The sequence below is a fragment of the Phascolarctos cinereus genome, unplaced genomic scaffold (assembly GCF_003287225.1).
Source record: "Phascolarctos cinereus isolate Bilbo 61053 unplaced genomic scaffold, phaCin_HiC Scaffold_5;HRSCAF=322, whole genome shotgun sequence".
Taxonomy (NCBI): Eukaryota; Metazoa; Chordata; class Mammalia; order Diprotodontia; family Phascolarctidae; genus Phascolarctos; species Phascolarctos cinereus.
In genome coordinates this window covers 270,601,663-270,613,680 of record NW_027555958.1, presented here as the reverse complement: position 1 = coordinate 270,613,680, position 12,018 = coordinate 270,601,663, and the positions used below count along the sequence as shown (strand labels likewise).

The 12,018-nt window shown below is 37.6% G+C and overlaps 1 protein-coding gene across 5 annotated transcripts in view; it reads right to left on the bottom strand.

Moving 5' to 3' along the window:
- Positions 1 to 12,018, bottom strand: part of BAIAP2 (BAR/IMD domain containing adaptor protein 2) — a 165,777-nt gene that overhangs the window by 125,474 nt on the left and 28,285 nt on the right. For all 5 annotated transcript variants that reach the window (XM_021000787.2, XM_021000790.2, XM_021000793.2 and 2 more), the window contains exon 2: positions 5,484 to 5,559. In XM_021000787.2, the coding sequence (XP_020856446.1) occupies positions 5,484 to 5,559 (76 nt within the window). The remainder of the gene's footprint in view (positions 1 to 5,483; positions 5,560 to 12,018) is intronic.

Here is a 12,018-nt window from a genome sequence, read left to right as displayed (position 1 = left end):
TGCACTTCAGGATACCCTAAAGGACTCTGAGGGGGCAAGTGTAGACTGCCTGGACTAGAAAGAGTAGGGCTGCAGCATAGTTGCTACACAATGACAGGGAGAAAAGATACTAAGATAGTAACCTAAGGGGATGGAAGGGTCAAGTGAAAACCCCAAATGTGGTCATGAAGAGAAAAACAACTGAAATGACTGAACAACAAAGACTTGAACATGTCTGTAGCTAACAGGGAAGACACCAATAGATAGGGAAAGAAGAGGAAAGAGAATGCTCAATGGAATAAGCTCTTCAAAGTGGAAGAGAGGAATAGATCAAAGATTGCACCCTCAAAAGCTGTGCGTCTGCTGAAAATCCTTAGTTCTTGGGAGAAGTACCCTTAAAAAGGAAGTGAGCTGTATGACTGTTGAGCTGTAGGAATGTGGCAGAACTAAACATATTTTTGCACCATTCCAGCTGGTGTCCTCTTGTCAGGACATCTTATCTGGAATGTGGCCAGCTTGGTGAGTGACTATAGTTGTGACCATAGTTGTGACCAAATAAGCTACTTTGGTGAAAGAAAGTAAGTTTTTCACCTAGGATAAGACCATTATGAGTGGTATGTTAACTTTTCAAGGCACTTTTTTTTTCTGGAGCAGAAGCTGACAAAATACAGTCATTTCCATACAGCATTGGTACATTAAGCAAAAAGTGAGGGTCCCTCCAATTCTACCATGCTACATATGAACGTTCATGATAACTCCTTAATGGAAGGAAATAGGCCATAATACAAAACAGTTCAAAACTCATTTATTTGAGATTTCAAATTTCCGTTTTGGGCAGTTTTACCTTCCTTATTATGCTCTGAATCAGAGAGATAATCTAACTAGTTTGCACTGTCTGAAGACACAAACAGAGGGATAGAGACAATAAATTTATTAAAAGCCTGGTGTTGGGACCACCGAGTTCATATGGTTCAATCTTCTCATTGTACAAAGGAAGGAACTGAGGAAACCAGAAAAGGGAAGGCGGATATTGCCCAGAAGAAAAAATTCACTAAACATAAGGATAACTGGGATTGGTAAGGTATTTAGACAGTGACTTTTCATCCGCTTATTTTCTGTTTTTTTCTAAGCATTCATCCATTTCATTTAGGTTATTCATTTTCTTAGAATATAGTTTCTAACAATTTCCTTTATTTTTTCTTCATCTTTTGTCATTTCCTTTTTTAATTTTGGTAATTTGGTTTACCTTCTATTTTATAAATCTTTCCCCAAAACCAGCTCTTATTTTTATTTACCAACTCAGTAGGTATTTTGTCATCAATTTTCTCTTGATTTTCAAATTTTCTATTTTTGTGTTTATTTGTGGTTTTTAAAAATGCGTTACTTTTCTAGTTTGGGTTTGTTGCTGTTGTTGTTGTTTTGTTTTAGAAAACTGTTCACTCAATTCATCGATCTACTTTTTCTCTTTTGTTGACAAGTTAAGCAATATAAATTTGCCATAAAGGACTGTTTTGTATGCATCCCAAAAGCATTGGTATGTTGTCTCCTTTATGACATTTTCTTTGAAAAAAGCATTTATTTATTTTTGACCTACTTATTCTATAGGATTATATTACTTAGTCTTTATTTAAATCTGAATCCTTTCTTCGAATTCATCTTATTAATTAAAATTCTTCTTGTGCTATGGTCAAGAAAGGATGTGTTTAATTTTTCTTCATTAATTTATAAGTTCTTTATATTCTAGCACATCATCACTATTTGTAAAAGAGTCATGAAAAACTGAAAAATATCCATACAATAGTTCTCCTTACAATTCAATAATCACTTAAGGTCTATTATATCTAATTTATATTATAGTCTATTACATCTAATTTTCTAAAATTGTATTTAGGTCTATGATAGGACTAGTATTTATAAGTATTTCCCTGATCTTTTCCCTCACTCACCACATGAGGTGGGCCCCAGTCCTTCCTGCTTCACTATTTTGACGGGAATTAACTTTCCCTAAAAGAGACAAAGCTTTGTCACTGGGCCTGACTGATTCCAGCTTCCTGGTCATCTAAGGGCATAAAAAAAATCTAAGCCTCGCAGACATACATTCATGTGTACCCATGACCATGTAAATTGCCATAACTTGATGGTCTGCTGACCAGATTAATTTCCACAACAAGGCAACAGAGGTCACATCTTTAGTAGATGAAGATAAGTGCCACTGTATCCTTGTTGCAAATATAAATGTAATATAAATACTGCTTCCTTATCTATAGTGTCACTAAAAACAATGTAGTTTCTTTACTTATCTGGATTTAGAGCTAGGAAGATCTGGTTTCAAACCCTGCCTAAAACACTTATTAACTGTGTGATCCTGGGCAAGTTACTAAAACTTAAGAGCCTCAGTTTCCTGATATGTAATATGAATGGGATGAGTTCAATGGTCTCTTAGGACCCTTCCAGCTCCAAATCTACAATCCAAAGTTTTTGTTTGTTTGTTTGTTTTGGCTTTTTTGATGAGGCAATGGGGTTAAGTGACTTGCCCAGGTTCACACAGCTAGTCAGTGTTACATGTCTGAGGCCAGATCTGAACTCAGGTCCTCCTGACCCCAAGGCCAGAGCTCTATCCACTGCACCATCTAGCTGCCCCAACCCAATGATCTTTTAACTATGCTTTTGCTGTTACCTTGTCCAAGATCATGATTGCCATCCCTGCTCCTTTGGATTCGCCTAAGGATTAATACATTATACCTATAGTATATATGTTATCCCTCACCTTTAACTATGAATGAATGTTTCAAATCAGTTTCTTATAATCAGTTTTAGATTCAGCTTTCTAATCCATTTTGCCACCCTTCTCTATTTTATGTGATAGTTCATCCTATTCAGTTAAAATTGTTGGTTGTATTTTTCATTTCACAATACACTCCCTAATAATGTGTCTTCTCTTTGCTCCCACCCCTTTCTTTACAAAGAAAAAGGTGAAGAAATAAAGGGAAATGGATAAACACCAATGATCTATAATTGGAATGGTCTAATTCTGTTCCTTTGCTTTTCCTCGTCCCCCACCAACACCTGACTGAGATTATGAGGGTCTCCTTTTAGCTCTCCCTTTATTTGACTTCTATAGTTAAAGTTTGTATTTCTTGTGACTATTCAATCCTCAACTCTACTACCATCTCTTTTAAATTCCTCATTTCTCTCTCTGCTCCCATTTATTTTCCTGTTGACTGTAATGTAGCTCTATACCAAATGCTTTGGGGCGAGAGATATGTATATTCAACTTTTTTTTGCCTAGTTCATATAAGAGTGAGATTCATGAGATGTCAGTACCCCTCACTCCTATCTTCCGCGTCTGCATATTCTTCTGAAGTCTCCCAATTAAGTGCAATAGTAAATTTCTCCCTCTTATCCCTATGTTCTTCCATAGTATATTCCTTTTTCTTTCCTGTTTCTTTACTCTCTTAAAGCAAGCAAAGCAAAACCACACCCAATCCCTTCAGATGTCTTTCTTTGCTCCATCTTTGACACTTGAAGTAGGTGGAATTTTGAAGGGAGAATGGTCTCTTCATTGCCTATTAGGATGCAAGCATCTGACGATGGTCAAATTTAATTACTTCTAATTACTCAAATGTATTTATATTTTTAGTCTTTACTTGTCTCCTATGTTTGTTTCAAAAATTCTACCCAGCTCTGGTTTTTTCAACAGGAATGCTTGAAAGTCATCTATTCTATTAAATATACAATTTTTTTCTCCTCAGTTTTGCAAGATATTATTCTTGGCTGTGTGCCTTTTTCTTTTGCCTTTTGGTATATCTTATTCCAAGCTTTTCTTTTCTTCATTCTGATTGCTGCAGAATCTTGTGTGTTCTTAACTGTGGTTTATTGGTACTTGATAATTTTCTTCCTGGCTGGCCATCATATTTTCTCTTTGGTCTAGAAGCTCTGAATTTTGGTTAACACTTCTGGGTGTTCAATTTGGGATTTTGATTCATGTATTCTTTCTAGTTTTACTTTGCCTTCTAAGAGCTCTGAACATTTTTTGTTTATGATTTGAATATAATGCCCAGGTTTTTTGTTTCATCATTGTTTTCAAGGACTCCAAAGACTCTTAAATTATCTCTTCTTTTCCTGTTTCCTAAATTATTTGCTTTTGTATCCCCCTTCCCCCCACCCCCATTTTAGTACACATCTCATATATTCTTCAGGTTCCCCCCCAGTTTTTTTAATTTATTCTAATATTTCTTTTTATCTTAATGAATCATTGAGCTCTGTTTCTTTCTTTCTGTTTTGCAGGGTGTCTACTACTTCTGTAAGGTTTTGCATCTTTTCTTTACTCTCTAAATGCTTTAATTTAATTCTCGTTTAGCTTATCCTTCATTTACTTGACCCATTATTAGAAACCCTTGTAGATAATCCATTCTTTTTTTTCCCCTGGAGTTCTACCTGCAACTATTGTGGAGTTATTTCCTTCCTTTGGGGTATTCTCTTGGAATTCTTTAAAATATATTGTTTCTTCAATGCATTGGGAGTTTTCTTCTGTTTATTCATGTCTTCAGCTTCATTTCCTAGACTGGAACTCTGTTTCATGATCAGGCTCTGCTACCCACTTCCCTACACTGAACTCTTGGGTGGGGTGGCTAGGTCCAGTCCTATTTCCTGACAGTGACTATTCAGTGTTCAAAAACTATGATTGAACTTACACACTCATATTGTCACAATGTTAGAATATACATGCTACATAAACTGCCCCTTCTTTTCCAACTTCCAAAAGCCCAGTCAGAAGAATGCTAATAGAGAGTCCAGTCAATTTATCTTTTTCAAACTTTACAGAGGCTCATGGATTAGTCCAGCATTTGCTATTAGTGCAGAATTATTCTACAACTTGAGTTCACATAGAATTTACAATGAATTTGTGGAAATCAAGAGTGACAGAGCAAATTATCTAGCATCTATAAATCTGAAAACTAAAGCCAGTCACCAACTAACTGGCTTGATCAAGTGGCTCTTCTCTGCAGGCCCCTGTTCCCTCCTCTTTAAAATGAGGAATGAGGGAAGCTTAATTGCCAACTAAATTCCATGATTCCACGATTCTTGATGAGATTCTTATCCTCTATCTTCATAAATGTTCCTGGTAAGCAGAAAACCTCATATTATCTTTTTTTTTAAATTTAACATGGCTTTAAATTTTTCCTTTTGGAAAGAATTGCTGTGTTGTACCATTTTATTAGATTTGCAGGGGGATAACAGCATTAAGAGCAATACTGTCTTCAGGTGACAGATTTTGTGGCAGGTTTTGATGATCATATGCCATGAAAATATGACACCTGTACCTTCATTCAAATGTCCTTTTGGTAGCATTTTGTTTGAAGAATAAAGGATATTCTTTGACAGTCAATAATGAAGCCGGGATACACTGAAGTCTACCTGCTGACAACCAAGAGCTATGCTGAAACATCAAAAGATCCCCTCCCAGAACCTTCATAACAGAGGGACAGGGAAGTTAGACATACCTGCCAGGGCTTTTTCATAGTTCTTCCCCATGGAAATGAAGTTCCTGAGGCTAGGGTTGAACTGTTCCATAATTGTCTGGAAAGAGAGAAAAAGAAACAAAAACATTAATGTCTCAAGTACAGATGACTACCTGAAGCTTCAAGATTCTGGCCAGGAGGGAGGGGGTAGAAGGGAGAAGAGACAGTAAAGGATATGGACATCTTGGCAACAAACTTGTTCTCATAGCATCACTGACATCACATTGACACAGCATGAATAAGCTTGGAAAAGATCATCCAAGACTTCCTCCAGCCCTGAGCCTTTAGGCAGGTTTTTCAGTATATAAATATGCGGGGCAGACATTTCTCAAACATGGAGTAATGCTCAAACCTGAACTGTATTTTCTAAATGGGAGCTGAACTAAATGATCTCTAAAGTTCTCTTTCACTATAGTCCTATAAAAATGTGTAAATTTCAGGTCTTATGAAGCAATGATATTTAATCAGACAACAGTATTGATGAGATAGGTGTTTCAATACTGTGAATATCCCAACTAGTTTTATATTCCATGAAGGACCAAAGTTCAAGTGCCAACAATCATATACTATACTAAGGAATTAGAAGAAATTTTACTGTTAAAGCCAAATAGCCACTTTTATCATAAGGCTCAAAAACAGCTCCAACATTAGCTGACATCAAACTAGACAGCTATGTTAGAAGGAAGCCATGAACCCAAACAAGCAAAAAATTCAAAGTCTCTGATGAAACTCAAGTTTATAGATGGTTTATTATCTGTACATTATCTTAACTGTGGTAAGAAAAGAGAAGTTAAAGGAGGAGGAGAAATTGATTATCCTAGTCTTATATATTTGATGGCTATAGCAATTTCTATACAGACAATTCTCACTTTACACAAGTTCAACTTTATGTAAAGAATTCTGAATAGAAATCCACATTCCAAAAAACCACCTATGCTAACTTTACTATACAATTCTGTGTTCTCTCTCTGCTCCTGACTCTCAGCTCAGCACTCTGCAGCCTCCCACTTCACCAAAAAAAACAAAACAACAACAACAACAACAAAACTCCAAGTAAAAGCAAAAGAACTGATGGGGAGAGACCATTATTTAAGACAGGGACTTGGATTGAGACCTCCTGTGTGAAGAGAGGAGACCTTTGCCCCTACTCTACCCACTGGCCCTTGTGCCCAGACCCTACTGTCCTTGAACCATATGCTTGCTGGGGCCCCTCCCTCCACAAGCATGGGGCCCTCCTCTTGCCTCCCTCCCTCTCTCTATTCCCCATGGCCTCAGCAAATATGCATTACTTAATCTTTAAGTAGAGGTCTGCACTTATGTAAAGCAAGAACTGTCTGTATATGGAAAACCAAGACATTCCACTGTGGTTAATCCCTCACTGAGGCAGGCAGGCAGCCAGGAAGCATTCATTAAATGTTTACTCTGAGCCAGACACTGTAATAAGCTCTGTGGATACGTCCCAACCCTCAAAGGGCTCACAATCTATTGGAAGAAACAATATGCAAATAACTACATTCTTATAAAATACATACAATATAAATGGAAGGTAATTTTAAAGGGAAAGGTGCTAGCAGTATGGGAAAGTGAGCTGAGTCTCAAAGGAATCCAAGGAAGCCTGGAAACGGAGGTGACAAGAGATAGGATCTAAAGAATGAGGGACAGCAAGAGAAAAGGCATAAAGTTGGGAAATGGACTACTGTAAGCAAGAAACAATAAGTAGTCCAGTGTATCTAGAGGTACATAAAGTGTAACATGACTGGAAGGGAAGAAAGAAGCCAGGTTATGAAGAGCTTTAAATGTCAAACAGAAGACTTTATATTTGATCCAGGAGGAAGGAGGGCGGCACTGGATTTTACTAAGGTGGTGAGATGAAGGGGCAAGTGACATGATCAGAGCTGGATTTTAGGAAATCACCCTGGCATTTGAGTGGAGGATGGCCTGGAGTGGGGAAAAACTTCGGGCAGGAAGGTCAACCAGTAGGTTCTTGAAATAAACCAGGAATGAGGTGATGAGGATTCTATATCAGGGGCACATACTGTTTAGGGTAGAGTGATCCTAGTGGGTTGGAACTGTGGTAGAAATTTAGTAGCAGGGCCAAGCATATATCCAGCCTTCCCACTCATTTCTATTCCCATTCTATTCATTGCTACCCACTAATTCGCTGTATTAGCTCAGCAGAATAAAGAAGGGTATTTAAAGATGCTGAAGAGAAGGTGTTTAGAAGGGCAAGAGCTCCAGAGAGCCATTTCTGTGGTCCTCGCTCCATTAACCCACCCTTCTTTGGACCACAGTAAAAATCACAGTAACAGAAATAGTCCTGCAGAGCAAATAGCTGCAATCCAAGACTCATTCTTAGGGTAGTCTTAAAGCTTAAACAGCCAAACCACTTGATGCCTCTAAGAGTTGGAATCAAAGGACCTAGGTTTCAATCCCGATTTGGCTACTTACTTCTTGTGTGCCTTTGGTCAAGTCACTTGTTCCCAGGTTCCTCACCAAAAAAAAAAAAAGGCAGAGGGAATGGATTGTGGCATATGAATGCAATGGAATATTAGTGATGCCATAAGAAGTGACAAAAAGTATGGATTAAAAGAAACCTAGGATCATAAATGCAATCCTTTCAGTCACTGAATAGCAGCTGATAAAAGTTTTTTACAAAAATCGGCTATAGCAACGTATAACACAAGATTAATGATTGTGTTGAAGTTTAAATAGAAATATATCAGTACTTAATATTTTTGATAAATAACCTTTCAATTTTTTTATGCCTGTAGCATTTATACTTATGAAGTTATTAAAGCTAAAACTGTACCAGGGACATACTTTATACAAAGTAACATGCTAGACACTAGAGATACAAAGATAAAAATGAAACACACCTTGCCTTCAAGGAGTTTATATGCTAGTGAGGGATGGGGACGGCTGGATACAACACATAAATTCAAAGTCATACCAAGTCATTTCAAGAGGGATCATGTAAACTGATACCAATTCATAGTCAAAGGACAGATAGGAATATGGTGCTTACCTGAAAATTTCCTTCATTCAAGTCAACCAAAAAATATTTATTTTGCTCCTACTATGTATGTGTGCAAGGCTTTGAATTAGGTACCTGGGGGAAGGTTTTAAAAAAAAAAAGGAGGCTCAAAGATCTTGTCCTCTTAAGGATCCCCAGTGACCCCTCCTGTATCTAGTCATTTACATACAGGAGTAAAAGACAGATTAAGGCATGTCATAGTTGAGCAGTAGGATAACCTTGGCCTGTTTCTGGGGCTTTTAGACAGTGGAAGGAATCCCATGAGGGAAAGAGAAAGAAGACTAACCAAGTAGGAGCTCTCTTTTCAAACTTTAATAAGCTATGAATGTTGGATGGGAAACACCCAGTGCCTTCTGTGGTAAATCACAGTGGATTACCCTGACACCACAGCTGGCAATGCCCAAAGTGTAGTGACTCTATGGAAACAGCAGTGAGGTTTCACTTCCTTAGATTCATTGGCAGAGATCATCCAGGAGGAATGCAGGTGTGAGTGGGTGGGGACATAAGGGAGGGTTCAAATGCATGCCAATATCACTGTCATCTGGGTAAATGCCACTAGGCTACCTCTCTCCTGGGAAATATACTCCTGGGTGGAGAGACCAGTCAGCCAAGAAACTGTCATTACTGCAAAATAAGTAATACTGTGTCTCAAAAGCTTTGGGTCTCCAACTGTACAAGTGTGGGGCGTGGGAGAAGGGCCAGAATATGGAAGAGGGGAGATATATGAATACTACATAGTACAATTTTCTGGATACTGCAGATTCCTTCTTCATTAGCAGAGAAAACAGTATTTCTCCCCAGAAGGGAAAAAAGTCTGTCCATCCCACTCCCAGGCCCAAATAATAGACCTTTTGTTCAATACTTAGACTCCCAGCTATGAATGGGTCATCCAACTCTTCTCTCTGTCACTCAATCTCTCTGTAACTATGGCATCTTAAAAGCAAGACAAGTTCAAGAGCTGACCTTTGCAGGGCGGTGAACACAATGCCATGTGAAAATGGTCCCAGGCTCTTGAAATGAGGCAAAAGATGGATGGGTTGCTGGCAGCTCTCCATAGTTAAGGTCAATAGAGCCCCAGTCCAAGTGCAATCATTCTGGATCCTATTAGACCATATCTCCCAGGTTTCCATTCTGACACTGGAGAAGTTTCTGTCATCTCCAACATCACACAGCTCAAACTAAAAGGCTAAAGGACTAAGTATTTATAAAGTCCAAATGTATGTGTTACTGTTTGAATCTAGAGCAAAGGCAAGGGCAGTGTTTAGTAAGAGAAGGGTTATACACTGATCAACAGGCATGCTCCCTTCCCTACCCTACCTCACCTCCACTTCCTCCACTCCAAAACAAAATCCAGTAGCACAGAGAGCCCTGATGCTGCTTATCTGGGGGTTTGGTTTTTTAAAACTGAAAAAACCCTACATTCACATTTATTAATTAACAGCTTTTCTTTTTACATTACTTTCATTTCCAAAAATGCTTCCCTGCTCTTCCCCCAAAGAACCATTTTTAAGAATGATTTTTTTTAAAAGGGAAGTGAGCAGTTCAACAAAACCAAGCAACCTGTCCACTAAGTGTGACAGTATACCCACTGTTCCACAGTCCATAGTCCATAGTCTAGCACCTCTTCAATGATGAGTCTATAGGTATACATTTTCTCATTTCTTCTTCAGGACCAAGCTTAGTCATTATAATTGGACAGTATTCAATTTCTTTTGTTGTTGTTATTTCTGTTTCCATTATTGCAGTCATTGAGTATATTGTTTTCCTGGTTCTTCTCACTTTACTTTGTACCAGTTCCACAAAATCTGCCCCTTCTTACAACACAATGATATTATAGTCATAGACTACATTTATTTATCCATTCCCCAATTATCAAGTGACTACTTTGTTTCCAGATCTTTGCTACTTCAAAATGTGCTACTATAACTATTTGTGCACACATACACACACACACACACACACACACACACACACACAAAGAGTGAAATCTGTGGAATATAGACATTTCGGTCATTTTCTTAGCAGAATGATTGAATCAATTCACAATTCCACCATCAGCCTCATCCATATTCTAGAGATATATTTTCTACTTGAGTCCTTTAGGAATAAGATCACTGTCTCAGGTCAGTTATCTCAGTTGGTGATGAAATCAAATTAAACTAAGATCACAGGTTTAAATGTCTGGGATATTGCTGAAGGGGTGCCTACACTGAGGTTCCTTCCAACTCTGAGATTCTATAAATCTCTGAAGGGACTAGTTGGCTTTATTCTTCTAATATAGACTATATCTCCTATGGCCCAGCATAGGGATATCCCAGCAAAAAGTCACCCCCACAATCAGTAGCCTCACTTATCTTCAAATGAGGATGACATGTTATTGATCCCTCACTAACAACCCATTACCACATCCCTTTCTTTTTAATTATCAAACACCTGAAAGGACAGAGATTTGAATAGATTTGTCTCAGTGTAACATGACATTTCCAAAAATGACTCAATTTCCACTTATCATGTGGATATATGGCAGAAATCCCCTTCTCTACAATTGATGGAAATGAGCTATTACTACTTTAAGTTCTTTATATTTTCTTAACAATAAAAATGATGTGGCTGGATTCTAGAAAAGGCTTTGAAAGTAGCAGAGTGGAAGAGTAGGTAGGACTGAAAATCTGAGCTGGAAAAAATATGATCATTCACTATAAGTATTTAAGTCAACCAGTAATAATGCCTTCTATATATAATGTACTGTGTTATCCACTGGAGATATAAAGATGAAAGAGATAGTCTCTACTTTCAAGGAACTTTATGGGCTGGTGTGGGGAAAGACATCCAGTCAAGTAGTAATAATGCAAGTTAGGTATACAGGAGAGGGTCAAACATGGTGAGCTGAGAGATCCAAACAGAAAGAGATCACTTCTATTTGGGGAGATCTAAGAAGGCATTAGCTGAGCTATACCTTGGAAAAAGACAGGAATTTCAACAATTGGAAATATGAAAAGTTTCCACTCCAAGAGTAGTAGAGATTAGGAATTATCAAGCAATCCAGTTACAATGGAACATAAACCACAGGAAGAAGCATAAGTAAGAACTACAACAAAGAATAATAATATGATTTCAGACAAGGTAATAGTAAGGATAAAATGGGATAAGCAGGAAAACTACATTATGCATAAAGGCATCATAAATAATGAACCAATATCAATATTTAACATATATGCACCAAATGGCAAAGCATCTCAAAATGTAAGGGGAAAGTTAATTGAATTGCAGGAAGAAATTGAGAGTAAACGTATAATAGACATCAACATACCCCTTTTGGGCTTAGACAAACCTAACAAAAAGGTAAACAAGAAATAAAGTAAAGGACCTAAATAGAACTTTAAAAGAATTAATATATGACAGATGTCTTGTGATTACTAAACAAGAACAGAGGAAAGCATACATTTATCTCAGCTGGGCACAGCACCTTTTCAAAAACTGACC